This window comes from Diceros bicornis, chromosome 28, assembly GCF_020826845.1.
Source record: "Diceros bicornis minor isolate mBicDic1 chromosome 28, mDicBic1.mat.cur, whole genome shotgun sequence".
NCBI lineage: Eukaryota > Metazoa > Chordata > Mammalia > Perissodactyla > Rhinocerotidae > Diceros > Diceros bicornis.
The window spans coordinates 6,150,925-6,164,989 of NC_080767.1; the positions used below are offsets into that span (position 1 = coordinate 6,150,925).

The 14,065-nt window shown below is 38.3% G+C and overlaps 1 protein-coding gene across 1 annotated transcript in view; it reads right to left on the bottom strand.

The window, feature by feature from the left end:
• Positions 1–212: 212 nt before the first annotated feature.
• DCAF10 (DDB1 and CUL4 associated factor 10) overlaps positions 213–14,065 on the bottom strand; it is a 40,662-nt gene continuing 26,809 nt past the window's right edge. Inside the window, exons 4-7 of the mRNA XM_058523556.1 lie at positions 7,407–7,609; positions 5,601–5,714; positions 2,568–2,713; positions 213–1,512 (exon numbers count right to left, since the gene is read on the bottom strand). Of these exons, the coding sequence (XP_058379539.1) occupies positions 1,144–1,512; positions 2,568–2,713; positions 5,601–5,714; positions 7,407–7,609 (832 nt within the window). The 3' untranslated portion in view covers positions 213–1,143. The remainder of the gene's footprint in view (positions 1,513–2,567; positions 2,714–5,600; positions 5,715–7,406; positions 7,610–14,065) is intronic.

Here is a 14,065-nt window from a genome sequence, read left to right on the forward strand (position 1 = left end):
TCAGCAGGACTGCCAGCCTGTGCTGGGCCCCTTGCCGGGTGCTTGTCACTTGCCGTGTCCATAACAAAACAGCAAAAGGTCTCCACATCTCTCAGCCTTGACATCAAGTCACTGATGACCATAGTTATGACGACAGCTGGAAGAGGCCTGCAGTTCTCCCCTCACTAACAGTAAGAGAGTTGAGCTTGTGCCACTTGGCTAAGGAAGAAAGATGAGTAAAACAACCTCTTTATTCTTGATTCCCCTCCACCCCAATACTATAACTTGTCATCCTGTCTGATTCAAATAATCTGGCAGAGAAAACAGAAAATCTAAGCCACATTGTTCTTGTCACACTGTGGCCAAAGTCCTAATCTACTAAATGAATCCTCTTCTATACAACAGAAATGACCGAAGCCCGTTCCTTCTCCTCTCTTCCTTTCTAATGCTATTGACAGGAACAAAATACCAAGTACGGACACATGCTAGAGATTTTTAAATTCATACAGGTAAATTACAAAGAGAAGTGGTAATACTTTTTCTAGAATTTCACAACAAAATCCCTCTCACAGTGAAAAAATATGTATAATTTTAACAGGAAACTTAAAAGACATTTTGTTGCAAGACTATCTAACAGTTATGATAATAATGCCATTATCTGTGCTCATTATAGAGAAACATAACAGCAACTTTAGAAGGCCAAGTCTACTGAGAAGTGAAGATGAAATTTCTTTTTCAGCAACCAGTATGCCAACGTCAAATTTCTGGGTTTTGTTCAATACTAGTGTTACGGGTTTCTCCTACCCCAACCAAACTGCCAAATGTCCACAAAATTCACACCAACATCAAAAAAATAAAAAAGAAAAGAAAGAAACTTGACAAGAGCCACCATGCAAAATAACCAGAAGAACTGGAGTTCAGTGGCACAGATCAGCAGGAGCAGAGGAATGCTGCAAAAGATGATGCTGCATAGAGTCTAACTTGGTGATGCCCCTATGATGCTGGACGACCAAGTACTCAGGTCACAGATGTGTTCATGGACCCATAAGAACCAGGATCTTCATCCAAACTTTTAAGATCTTCTAAAAAGAAAATACTTCACCTAAATTGAAGTAATTTATAAGTTAAACACCAGAAGAGTTCCTTATTTGATGTAAATTGTGCCTAAAACTTTGGCTGATACAAAGAAACCCGTCCACTAAGGCACCCTGAGGCAATCTGACAATGTGTTGGAGAGAACTTGGTTGTCAGTACCACATCATTATGAGAGTACAGAGAACGGATCACCCGTAGGGGACTGGCTTCTTTGGGCAAACAGTCAATAAGTTCACTGCACTGTTTGTCAAATCCCAACAAGCGAATCCCATAGCCATGTGGGGAAGAAATCATTCGCCCATCAGGGCTGAAGCAAAGTTCTTTGATATAACCCCTGCCTACGTTGGCTTCTTCAACGTAATGAGTCAGTCGTAGAGAACAGCGAGGTGAGACGGGTCGCACGGGAGCTCCTTCTTGGAATTCATAGACACAAGTCCACTAGGGGGAGAGAAGAGAGACAAACCAAAGTTATAGAGCCCCAAATAGTGCTACAGATAGTCCTTTTCTTTTCTTTTTCTTTCTTTTTTTTTTTTTTGGTGAGGAAGATCAGCCCTGAGCTAACATCCACGCCAATCCTCCTCTTTTTGCTGAGGAAAACTGGCCCTGGGCTAACATCTGTGCCCATCTTCCTCCACTTTATATGGGACACCACCACAGCATGGCCTGACAAGCGGTGCATCGGCGCGCACCCGGCATCCAACCCAGGCCGCCAGCAGCGGAGTGCGCGCACTTAACTGCTATGCCACGGGGCCGGCCCCAAATAGTCCTTTTCTTAAAAAGTTCAACAGAATGCCAAAGCCACAGAATTGAATGCTACCCCACTCCCAACTAACAAAATTTGTAGGCATCCCTTCTTATCCTCATAAGCTAAGGTTATTCTGTAGTATGACGCTTTAAAGCCTTTTATTCCCTGAGGCTGCTGTGATTTCTGTAGTAGTAGTACCCTTTTCTGAGAGTAACAACAATCTGGATATTTAAAACATTCTAGGGCTAAGACATCCAAACCCTAGAATACCTCTCCTCCTACACACTTCAAAGGCTCTTCTCTCTTTCTTTCAGTTGTGGCTTCTAGAGCTAGTGAGATCCTTGGAAGGCTCCTGCTTTCCAGAGGGATAAGAATCACAAGGTCATATAAGACCTTTTCCCCTAGTCATCAGTTTAGTCTTTTCCCAAAGTGTCCTCTGGTTTTTAAAAAGAGAAAATTATAATAGTCAATTGGCTTAGCAAAACCTCACATTTAGCCAGCTTAGCTGAAATATCTCAGTCCTATGTTTCCCATGTAAGGGTTTTTTTACGATGAGATGAAGGAGGCAAGAATTAAGAAGCTGGGCACAATCTATGCTGATGATTGCTTTCAGGTACTGCCCAGCTTGCCACACCCAGGCCAGAGAGGAGGAAGAAGGGTTTTCAAGGAATAAAGATCCCGTGAGCACACAGGGCAATGGCAATTTGTTCAATCAGCCCTGCTGAAAGTGGAGTGCTGCTGCCTGTACCTCCTGGTCATCAGTGTTGCTTGAGCACCGAAGAAGAGTGGCCCAGCCTTTTGGGTGCAGTTGTAAGGATGTGATGCAGTTTCCACGGTCTCTCTCACCAGGAACTTCAGGCGTTAAGACTTCAAGACTATTTCGTGGTGCAACTCCTGAGATACAAAAGAATTAGGACATGGGATTTGTACTATCAAAGGACTAAGGCAGCTTATCAAAGCATTGATTTCTGGCAGCCACTCCCCATGCCTTCATTCCTTCGTCTACCCCTTATGCTACCACATGTAGAATAACATGGTGTCCCTCAATGTATGGGATGTGAGTGTGTCTCTGGGGTGGGGTATGGGGAGAGGGTAGACTAGGACTAAAGAATCCAACTTCCTGCAGCAGGAATCACCAGTGACCTAAGGCTAAGGCATTAAAGCTGACTAGGGGTCCTTCTGATTTGGATCTACATCACAGAAAGCTCTTTATTTAAGTAAGAATCAAAGTTATGTGACATGAAAGGGATCTGGAAAAGTAAAGATAACAGTTCTCATCTCAGAGGACCTGGTGCTCTGTGAAGTCCAGAGAAGGAAATACTTGGAAACTCTGAAGATTGCCTTTATATAAATAAAAGGCTATTATGTGTAAAAGGAGCAGGACTTATGGCCCCAAGGACAGCACTATAAACAACAATAGACATATAATTTTGGAGGTGAGGGAGGACACCTCACATAGATGCTTGTCAAAACAAGGGGTGGTAGAAACTGCCAATCATACATATTCCCGGTGCTCTGCTATGGCCCATCATTTCCTCCTACCCAGCCCACAATGAAAGTGACTGCTGTAGTAAGCCACTGTCACTACTAATAGGAGTATGTCACATCCCTCAGGTATGTGGAGAACCACTTTCATAGACATTGTAAGGAAGCAGCTTAGAAATTTAATATCAAGAGAAATATTTCAACACTTCTCTGCCTGTGGAAGGAGTTGCTTTGAAGATAATGAGCTCCCTCTGTCAGACCCTTTGTGAATTATTTCTTAAGTACATGTATTATCTTCTTAAAAGATTCCCTTTAGATTACTACAGCATTGATGCAGACCTGTGAAGCTCTAAATTATATTGTTACAACCAAACTATACCTAAATAATGATTTCACATGTGATTGAAGTTAATAATAATTTTAGAGAAAAACTCCCATTTCAAGAATTAATTTTGAAAATCTGTAACAAAAGCAGAAAAGAAACCCATTCTAAATAGGTAGTGGTTTTTGAGCTGTGCTCCTTGGAGGTTCCTCAAAAGCTGGCAAAAGGGGGGAACCACATGAGGGCCAGGGTGGAGATGGAGTAGGGAAGACTGGAGGGTCAAGGGCCTCCCTAATTTCACTTGAAACAGAGTTACTTCACTTTTACTTGTGCTATACCTCTAAAAATCCACAGCAGATTTCATGTCAAAAATAGAGTTCTAATCCTGAAAAGAGTTTGAAAGCCTCTGCTCTATATAGTTATTATATCTGCCAAAGTATGGTGCTAACATACTCTGACACCTGAAGACCCAGGATTCCCAACATTCAGAGCAATCTTACCTGTAAGCTCCACCTTCTTCTCTCTTTCCACTCCCTAATTCTCTTCCTCTCTCTGCCCAGGCTCCCCATATACCATGTCTTCTCCCATTGCCAACTCTCTAGAGCATGAAACTATTTTTGGGTTTCAACAAGCAAGCATGTTAACTATTCTTAAGTTTCTTTTTCTCATGCATGGTTTAGTTAATCAATAAATATTTTTCTCAATGATTGTTAAGAGCCTTGGCTTGTTTCCCATAGCCAAAGGAGGAGGAAAAGAACAAGTAGAATCTGCAAAAGAAGTTTCTGCTACAAATCAAAGACATGTTACATATCTGGGCATAAATCTCTAAATTTAAGGGGAGGAGTTTTTAACCTTAAAGTGAAACATCACAGTCTTCAACATCCAGAGGAAAGTGACTAGGCTATAGGTTAGGTTAGGAAGGGCTCTCAAACCATTCTACTCACATAAGTATTTATGCAGAATAATCAAGTGTGCATTTATTGAGCACGAATCGGTGAGGCCACCCAGGGAAAACACAAATTAGAAGTCTAATATATAGTCCCCTCCCCTAAATATCTAGGTAGGAGACATGCTTATCTCCAAAAGCTGACCCAAAATACAAAAAAAACATATCTGGCCATCAGTCCACAAAGAGGAGGACAAACAAAAAGTGCAGTAAGAGCTAAGATGTGGATTAGTATGGAGAGGGATGATAGGTGAAATTTGCATAGGTAGAAAGCATTTAATTTACGGGGTGGAAGCAACGGACTAAGCAGCTAGTTCTGCCAGACTGGGGAAAAACTGGCAAAAGCAGAGTGAGGCCAGATTGTAGCTCACTTTATCCCACAACCTATCTGAGGCTGTCAGGTATTGCTCAGATAAGGAAATGGCAGAGCAAAAAGCCTCCTGGGCTGGAACCAGGCGACTTTCACAAGCCCCCGAGAAACTCATCCCCTTGTGTGTATACAGCAGTGTCACATGCAAAATCTCATTTAATTTCCATAGCAACCTTGATTGGAATCCACATTTCCCAACCGCAGTCATGTATTGCTTAAGGATGGGGATACATTCTGAGAAATGCATCGTTTGGCAATTTTGTCATTGTGTGAACATCATAGAGTGCACTTACGCAAACCTAGATAGTACAGCCTACTATACACCTAGGCCATATGGTACTAATCTTATGGGACCACCGTCCTATATGCAGTCCGTCATTGACCGAAATATCATTATACAGCACGTGACGGTACTTCCTCTCCAAACTAGACCAAACTAAGCCCAGGAAATGAAACCAAAGCCCAAATTCCAACAAAGATTTAAGCCTAAGATATTCAATCCTAGAGACTTTGGGTAGCTTTTTGAAAATGATGAATGAGGGGCAAGGAATAGCCTCATCTTTATTGGCTTTTATTTTTATGGATTAAAACCAAACTAAAGAAAGCTATTTGGTAGAATCTGTTGTTGCAAGATTATAAAATCCAAATTTTAACCTACCTTCTCTTTGGGAGGCTCGTGACATATGTTTCTCAGAAGATGAATTAGAATCACTATGATGACAAGGTGAACCAGAAACTCTAGGACCAGATGAACTTGACGAAGTGCTCAGATCTTGAAAATACAAAAAGTTCTGACAATAAATCTAGCAAAACTCTGGTAGTGTCTCAACTTTTCAATCATCTACTTGAACCATACTGTTAAAATCCATGTGAAACATGGCAAGTACATGTCCACTTAAAACTGGCCTGTAACTAAGACTGAAGTAGGCAGGACAGCTCTTTGAAGTGTTATATCTAAGGCCTAGTCCCTTTCTAAAACCTTTTATACCAATGACTTGCTTAAGTGAAATAAAAATGAAAAACTAAATAAACATAGGAGCATCTTTGGTTCTCCGTCATTTCTGTAATGAAATGGAACAAGCAAATTTAGTAAGAATCAAAACTGACAGTTCAGCCTGTTGTTTAATGTTAGAATAGAGTTCAAACAATAGGCCCATTACTGAGAACATAAACAGATCCTTCTTAAAGCATATGAAAAACTTCTATTATCATTCTTGAAATTATGTGAATACTATCTTTGAAATGCAATACACATTTTACATTGAAACCTGTGGCAAAATAAAATGAATATCAGATGGTTAAGTTTGATGTATTACCCCAAATACCAAACTCTAGATCATCATGCTTTTCTAGTGGCCCCACACTTCTGTGGAGACGTCTTATTAACCTAATTCTCTTTGATGTTATTAAGTATCAGAATTACCCTTAGAAGACAGAAAACCTTCTTAGTTTTTGAGTCAAAAATTATAACTAGACCTTCTATTCTAAATTACTACTCCTCTCTAAGCTATAGTTGATTATTAATGTTTAACCTTAAAAAAATTCTGAATCTAAAAGGATTGTACTTGCATATTTTATGAAATCCTTTGATTGACAGTAAGTTGCTGGAACCTAAATTTCTACTTTTAGCAGTGAAATTGGGCAAATGCAGTACAATGAGGCCTGAGCATTCCCAAAGGAGTCTTCAGAAGTGGCCCTGTGCACACAGCAGAAAGATCCAAGCATTTGAAGCTAATTTTCAATAGCAATTTATGAACATTATGTATTCCAAATGCTTAAGTCTTTTTTTTCTGGATTCTTGTTCATAAACACAATATTATAAATGATGGGTATGTTCCCACATCAGCCCTCTTTTTGCAAAAGGTAGATGAAATATCATAAAATGTAGATGAATTATAGGGCATAAGTTTTTCTGAGCCCCAATTTCATGTAAGTCTAATGGAATCAGCAACACGAGAAGGAACACGGCTTTAGCAAGAGGATGTTTCGGGGTCATGTGATAAGAAGGCACCAACTGCCTGTGTCTGGACACCTGGAAGTCTACAATACAAGATAGACTTAAAATTAAAACTCTCTATTAACTATGACTTAAAAGCTCTGCTGGGTTCCAGAAGGACTTAAAAAGATTGATACTACCTTGGGCCATCACTAATTTTTGAGATGATGATGATTTAGAAATACTGATGAAAGATTTTCTGGCTAACAGAGCTCAAGAAAATATTTTTAGAGTTGGCAGTTATTCTTCCTAGATCATTTGTGATAAAAGGAACAAATTAATGCCATGTCAGAGATACATACAGGTCATTATACTTCCTTGGGGAAAAAGCTCTCACTGAGCCTTCTAAAGAATGTCTTTTAATTTTCTTCCCTTCTTCCTGCTATCATTCTCAGAATGGAAACATGGAACATCCCTATGTCTGAGATTCTTTGGAAAACTCTTTAATCATAAAAAAGAAAAGCTTACCTGAACTTGATGTAGTTCTTCTTGCTCTCAAAATGGGATAGCTGCCTACTTCTAAAGACTTGGTTAAGTCAAGATCATGCAAAATCAAGAGATATCCAGAGGATGTTGAGATCAACATTTTGGAACAATCTGGTGTTAATCTCATTCGCATGAGAAAACGTGTGTGAAAGAACTTCTTATGCGGACACCCATCTTCTGTACACCTACAGGAGAAATCAAACCAACAAAACCTAGAGTTATCATAAATCTAAGGATTCAGTGATAGTCATATTTTTGCCCTTCAAACTAGAATTTACAGTCAATGTATACTTAGCTACACACATGATTAACAATGTTTTTGCTCACCATTCCTTCTTTCATCTCTGACTTTCCTTTTTAGATTATTCTCTCTCTTTCTAAAGTATAATTTTTTTAAGTAAGACTTTGTTGAGGTAAACTCTTACTTTTTATTGTTCTGAAAATATTTATTTCACTCTTTTTTTTTTTTAAGTGAGGGATTTTCTTCCCATGAACAATATTTGTTTAGAGTCATTGGTAAATTATTAATCTGCATTCCAGTGTTTCATGTTTGAAATACCAGCCCTCCCTGTCCGTGGGGGATTTGATCTCACGCTGTAATCAGCAGAGGGTTCTGGGAAGTGGGAATGGCTGTGGTTCGCTTTTTTTTTTTTTTTTGAGGAAGATTGGCCCTGAGCTAACATCTGTTGCCCACCTTCCTCTTTTTTAATTTTTCTCCCCAAAGCCCCCGGTACACAGTTGTATGTCCTATTTGTAGGTCCTTCTAGTTCTTCTGTATGGGACACCACCTCAGCATGGCTTGATGAGTGGTGAGTAGGTCCGCACCCAGGATCCGAACCGGCGAACCCCAGGCCTTGGAAGCTGAATGCGCGAACTTAACTGCTGCGCCATGGGGATGGCCCCTCACCCTTCTTTTTTGATTTAAGGTTTAGCTGAGCATATAACTTTAGGTTGATAGTTATTTCTTTCTGAATATTAAGGATAATATTCCACTGAGTTCTGGCTTCCATTGTTGCTATTTCTAAGTCTGCTATCAGTCTAATTGTTACTTTGGATAATTTATCTTTTTTTTCCCCTCTGTCCGATCGTCTCTGTCTTTGGAGTACTGCAGTTTCACTTTGATATGTGTAAATCTGGATTTCTTTCTATTTATCTTTATTGGGATTCATTTGGCTTTCCAAGTCTTAAGATTCATGTTATTCACATTTTCTGGAAAATATTCCGTCATTATTCCAGTGTTGCCTCTCAACTATTTTCTCTATTCTTTTGGAGCTCCAAATAGATGTTTGAAACATTCACATTTGACTCTCCTTGTCTCGCAGTTGTTCTTTCATGTTTTCTACCTCCTCATTTCCATAGGTTGCATTCTGGGTAGTTTTTCAATATCTATCTTCCAATCTATTTTTTTAAGCTGTGTCTAAACTGCTACTTGACCTTCTCTTATTATTTTTTTTTAATTTCAATAATTGCATTTTTTTTACTTCTTTAAGTTCTAGTTGGCTCTTTTTCAAATCTGTCTGGTCTTTTGAATAGATTTTTATTCCTTGCCTATGTTTTTTATTCCTCCTTTTATTTCCTTTTTTGTTAATTATTTTTAAAATTGTGAATTGTATCATACCTACAGAAAAGTACATAAATAAAACCTATGTCAAGTTTAAAGGAAAATGAACACCTGTGACTCATCACTCATGTTAGGTAGAACAATACCACTACTTTAAAAGTCCCCTCTATTTCTCTGCTCTGTTGCATTGTTCAGTCAACTTTCAATGCTTCAAGCATACAATGTCTTTTCTGATCTCTCTGAGGATATTGATAGATTTTTTTAAATTTTATGTTTTCTTCTCCCCATGTAGTCTCTACTTTTCCAAAATATCTCCCCATTGGTGTAGGTCACTATATTAGTTTTTCTCAACGGTCTGATTATCTTTGGCTGTCTGCTCATAAATAAGAGTGGGGAACTAGGAAGTTGACTGGGAACTCTGAGTGCAGGAGTAGGCTTGAGCTTCACTGTATAGGGTGAAGAAACTCCTAATGTCAGTATCTTTGGTTCATTAACTGGAAGAAGGCTGAGGATCTCGGAATTCAATATTCAATGTGCATATTGTCACTCACTCCTCCTGATTTTGGTAAGGTACTCAGGCCTTCAACTGTGTCTGGCATCCTCAATACAGAGATTCTCTATTTTATCTTCTTTAGAGAATAAAATTTGAAACTTTTGCTGAAGTGGGAGAAAATCGATCACCCACTGTATGGATTAAGGAGGAAATATAAGTTCTTAAATGTCTTTCACTTGAATCCTTTCTTTAGCTGCCCCTTTGACCTCAGAGTACCGAGAGCTGCAGTTCCTATGATTTTTGAGGATATTGTATAAATTGTCTTAAGTTCGTAACTTTTCCCCACTGCCAGCTTAGGATTCAGCTTTCTTGCACTTACTACGTAAGTGGTGTAAGTGAGTTGCTAAATCAGTTGCCAGTCATCTACCTGCTTTCCAGATTCTAGAATTTTTTGTCATTGCTTCCTCTCCTATTTCCCCATCTTTATGAGTTTATATCTTTTATTTTTTAAATTCCCTTATTACAGTTTTAGAGGAGTCTTCTCATCCATAGACTTTATATAGGTCTTACAATGACTTAATTACTGTTACAATTTTCTCCATAAAGGTTATACAAATCTTCTGTTGCAGTACTAAAAACTATATACTTTAAAAAATTTAAGTTGTTTGTTGAGATAAATAGGAACACTACTGATTTTTACATTTTGATCTTATATCTAACAATCTTGGTTTAACTCTTATTAATTCTGATAATTTGTCTACAGAATTTCTAGGGTTTTCTATATAGACCAGGGGTCAAAAAACTGTGGCCTATGGGCCAAATCTGGACCACTGCCTGTTTTTATGTAGAAAGTTTGTTGGAACACAACCACACCCGTTCATGTATTGTCTATGGCTGCTCAGAGACCACATAGCACACAAAACCTAAAATATGTATTACACGGTCCTTTATAGAAACAGTTTGCCAATTCCTGATATAGACAGTCATATCATCTATGAATGATATGGTTTAATTATTTCCCTTCCAATCCTTATATATTTATTTCTTTACTGCACCAACTAGGACCCTGCCTCCTCCCACCCCAAAACAATGGTGAACAGAAGTAGTAATAGCAGGCATGTTCTCCTTCCTGATTTAATAGAGAAAACTTCTAAAGTTTTCCCATTTTTAAATGTGCTATAGGTTTTAGTGTATACTTTTCATGAGTTTCTTTCTATTTCTAGTTAATTAACAGTTGGGTTTTTTAACAGCTTTATTGAGGTATAATTTACATACCATAAAATTCATTCATTCTAAGTGTACAATTAAGTGATTTTTAGTAAATTTACAGAGTTGTGCAATCATCAACACGATCCAATTTTAGAACATTTTCATCACCCCAAAAAAATCCCTCCTGCCCATTAGCAATCACTCCCTGTTCCTACTCCCAGCCACAGGCAAGCACTAATCTACTTTTTTCTCTTTAGATCTGCCTATTTTGGACATTTCATATAAACAGAATCATACAGTAAGTGGTCTTTTGATTTGGTTTTTTTCACTTAGCATAATTTTTTTGAAGTTCATCTATGTTGTAGTACATATTAGTACACTGTTCCTTTTTGTTACCAAATTCTATTCTACTATATAGATATACCACATTTTGTTTACCTATTTACCAGTTGACAGATATTTGGATTGGTTCCATATTTTAGCTATTATGAATACTACTACTATAAGCATTCATGTTCAAGTCTTTGTGTGGACATATGTGTTCATTTCTCTTGGGTAGATATCTAGGAGTGGAATTACTGGGTCATATGGTAACTCTATGCTAAGCATTTTTTTCCCCCCCAAAACCCCAGTAGATAGTTGTATGTCATAGTTGCACATCCTTCTAGTTGCTGTATGTGGGACGCGGCCTCAGCATGGCCGGAGAAGCGGTGCGGCGGTGCGCGCCCGGGATCAGAACCCGAGCCACCAGCAGCAGAGCATGCACACTTAACCGCCAAGCCACGGGGCCGGCCCTATGCTAAGCATTTTAAGAAACTGCCAAACTGTTTTTTTCTCAAGTGACTGTACCACTTTACATTCCTACCAGCAATCTACAAAGTTCTAGTTTCTCCACATTATTGCCAGTACTTATTGTCTTTTTTATTAAAGCCATCTTAGAGGGTGTGAAGTGGTATCTCATTTTGGTTTGGACTTGCATTTCCCTTATGACTAATGATGTTGAACATCTTTTCATGTGCTTGCTTACTAATCATTTGTACATCTTCCTTGGTGAAATGTCTATACAAATATTTTGCCCATTTTTAAATTGGGTTATTTGTGTACATATAAATGAGTTGCAAGAGTTCTTTATATATTCTGGACACAAATACTTTATCAGATGTGATTTACAAATATTCTCTCCCACTCTGTAGTTTTTCTTTTCACTTTCTTAATGGTAGCATTTGATGTACAAAGCTTTTTGATTTCGTGTGTGTGTGTGTGTGTGTGAGGAAGATCAGCCCTGAGCTAACATCCATGCCAATCTTCCTCTTTTTGCTGAGGAAGATTGGCCCTGGGCTAACATCTGTGCCGATCTTCCTCTACTTTATATGGGACACCGCCACAGCATGGCTTGACAAGCGGTACATCGGTGCACACCTGGGATCTGAACCCGGGCCACCAGCAGTAGAGCACATGCACTTAACTGCTACGCCACGGGGTTGGCCCCAAAGCTTTTTAATTTTAGTGAAGTCCATTTTATCAATTGTGCTTTGGTGTCATATGAAGATTTACTACCATATTTTCTTCTAAGCATTATATAATTTTAGTTCTTATGTTCAGGTTGAAATCCATTTTGAGTTCATTTGTGTGATGTGAGATAACGGTCTAAATTCATCTTTTTGTATGTGGATATCCAATTGTTCAAATATCATTTGTTGAAAAGACTATCCTTTCCTGAACCATTGAATTACCTTTGCACCTTTGTTGAAAATCAGCTGATCATAAATGCAAGAGTTCATTTCCAGACTCTCAATTCTGTTCCCTTGCTTTATATGCCTATTCTATCCCTGTACCACACTGTCTTGATTACTATGGCTTTGTAGTATGTTCTGCAATCAGGAAGTATGAGTCTTCCAACTTTGTTCTTCTTTTTCAAGATTGTTTTGGCTATTCTGGGTCATTTGCATTTCCATATAAATGTTAGAATAAGCTTGACAATTTGTCCAAAAAAGGCAGCTGGAATTTTGATAGGGATTGCATTGAATCTATAGATTCATTTGGAGAGAATTGCCATCTTAATGATTTTGAGTCTTCCAATCCATGAACATGGAATGTCTCTCCATTCATTTACATCTTCTTACATTTCTTTCAGCAATGTTTTAGTTTTCAGTGTACAAATCTTGTACTACTTTTGTTAAATCTATTCCTAAGTACTTTATTCTTTTTTTTTTTTAATTTTTATTTATTTTAGTTTTTCCCCCAAAGCCCCAGTAGATAGTTGTATGTCATAGTTGCACAGCCTTCTAGTTGCTGTATGTGGGACGTGGCCTCATCGTGGCTGGAGAAGCGGTGCGTTGGTGCGCGCCGGGGATCCGAACCCAGGTCGCCAGCAGCGGAGCGCGCACTTAACTGTTAAGCCACGGGGCCGGCCCTAAGTGCTTTATTCTTTTTGATGCTATCATGAATGAAGTTGTTTTCTTCATTCATTTTTGAACTGTTCATTGCTTATAAGTAGAAATACAATAGATTTTTATATATTAATCTTGTATCTCTTATGACCTTGCTGAACTTGTTTACTAGTTCTAGTATTTATTTTGTTAATTTCTTAAGATTTTCTATATACAAAATTATATCTTCTGCATTTGAAGACAATTTTACTTGTTCCTTTCCAACCTGGATGGCTGTTATTTCTTTTTCTTGCCTGATCGCATTTCCAGCGCAATTGTACCTCCAGTACAATGTTGAATAAAGGTGGTGGGAGCAGATATCCTTGCCTTGTTCCCAGTCTTAGGGGGAATGTATTCAGTCTTTCAACATTAAGTATAATTTTAGCCATAGGTTTTTCATAGATATCCTTTATCAGGTTGAGGAAGTTCCCTGTTATTCCTAGTTTTATCACAAATGGGTGCTGGTTTTTGTCAATATCTGCCTTTATTAAGATGATCTTATGTATGGGTTTTGACCTTTATTAATATGATATATTACATTAATTGATTTTTGGATATTAAACCCACCCTGTATTCCTGGAATAAATTCCACTTGGTTGTGACACATAATCCTTTATATAATGTTGCTAGGTTTTATTTGCTAATGTTTTGTTGAGGATTTTCGTATCTTTTTTTTTTAAAGGGATATTGGTCTGTAGTTTTCTATTCTTATGATGTTTGTCTGGTTTGGTATCAGAGTAATACTAGCCTCATAAAATGAGCTGGAAGTGTTCTACCCTCTTCTATTTTCTGGAAGAGTCTGTGAAAGACTGGTGTTATTTATTCTGTAAAAGTTTGGTAAAATTCACCAGTGAAGCCTTTGGGCCTGGGCTTTTCATTGTGGGAAGATTTTAAAATTACCAATTCAATTTCTTTACTTGCTATGGATCTGTAAGACTGTAGATTTTCT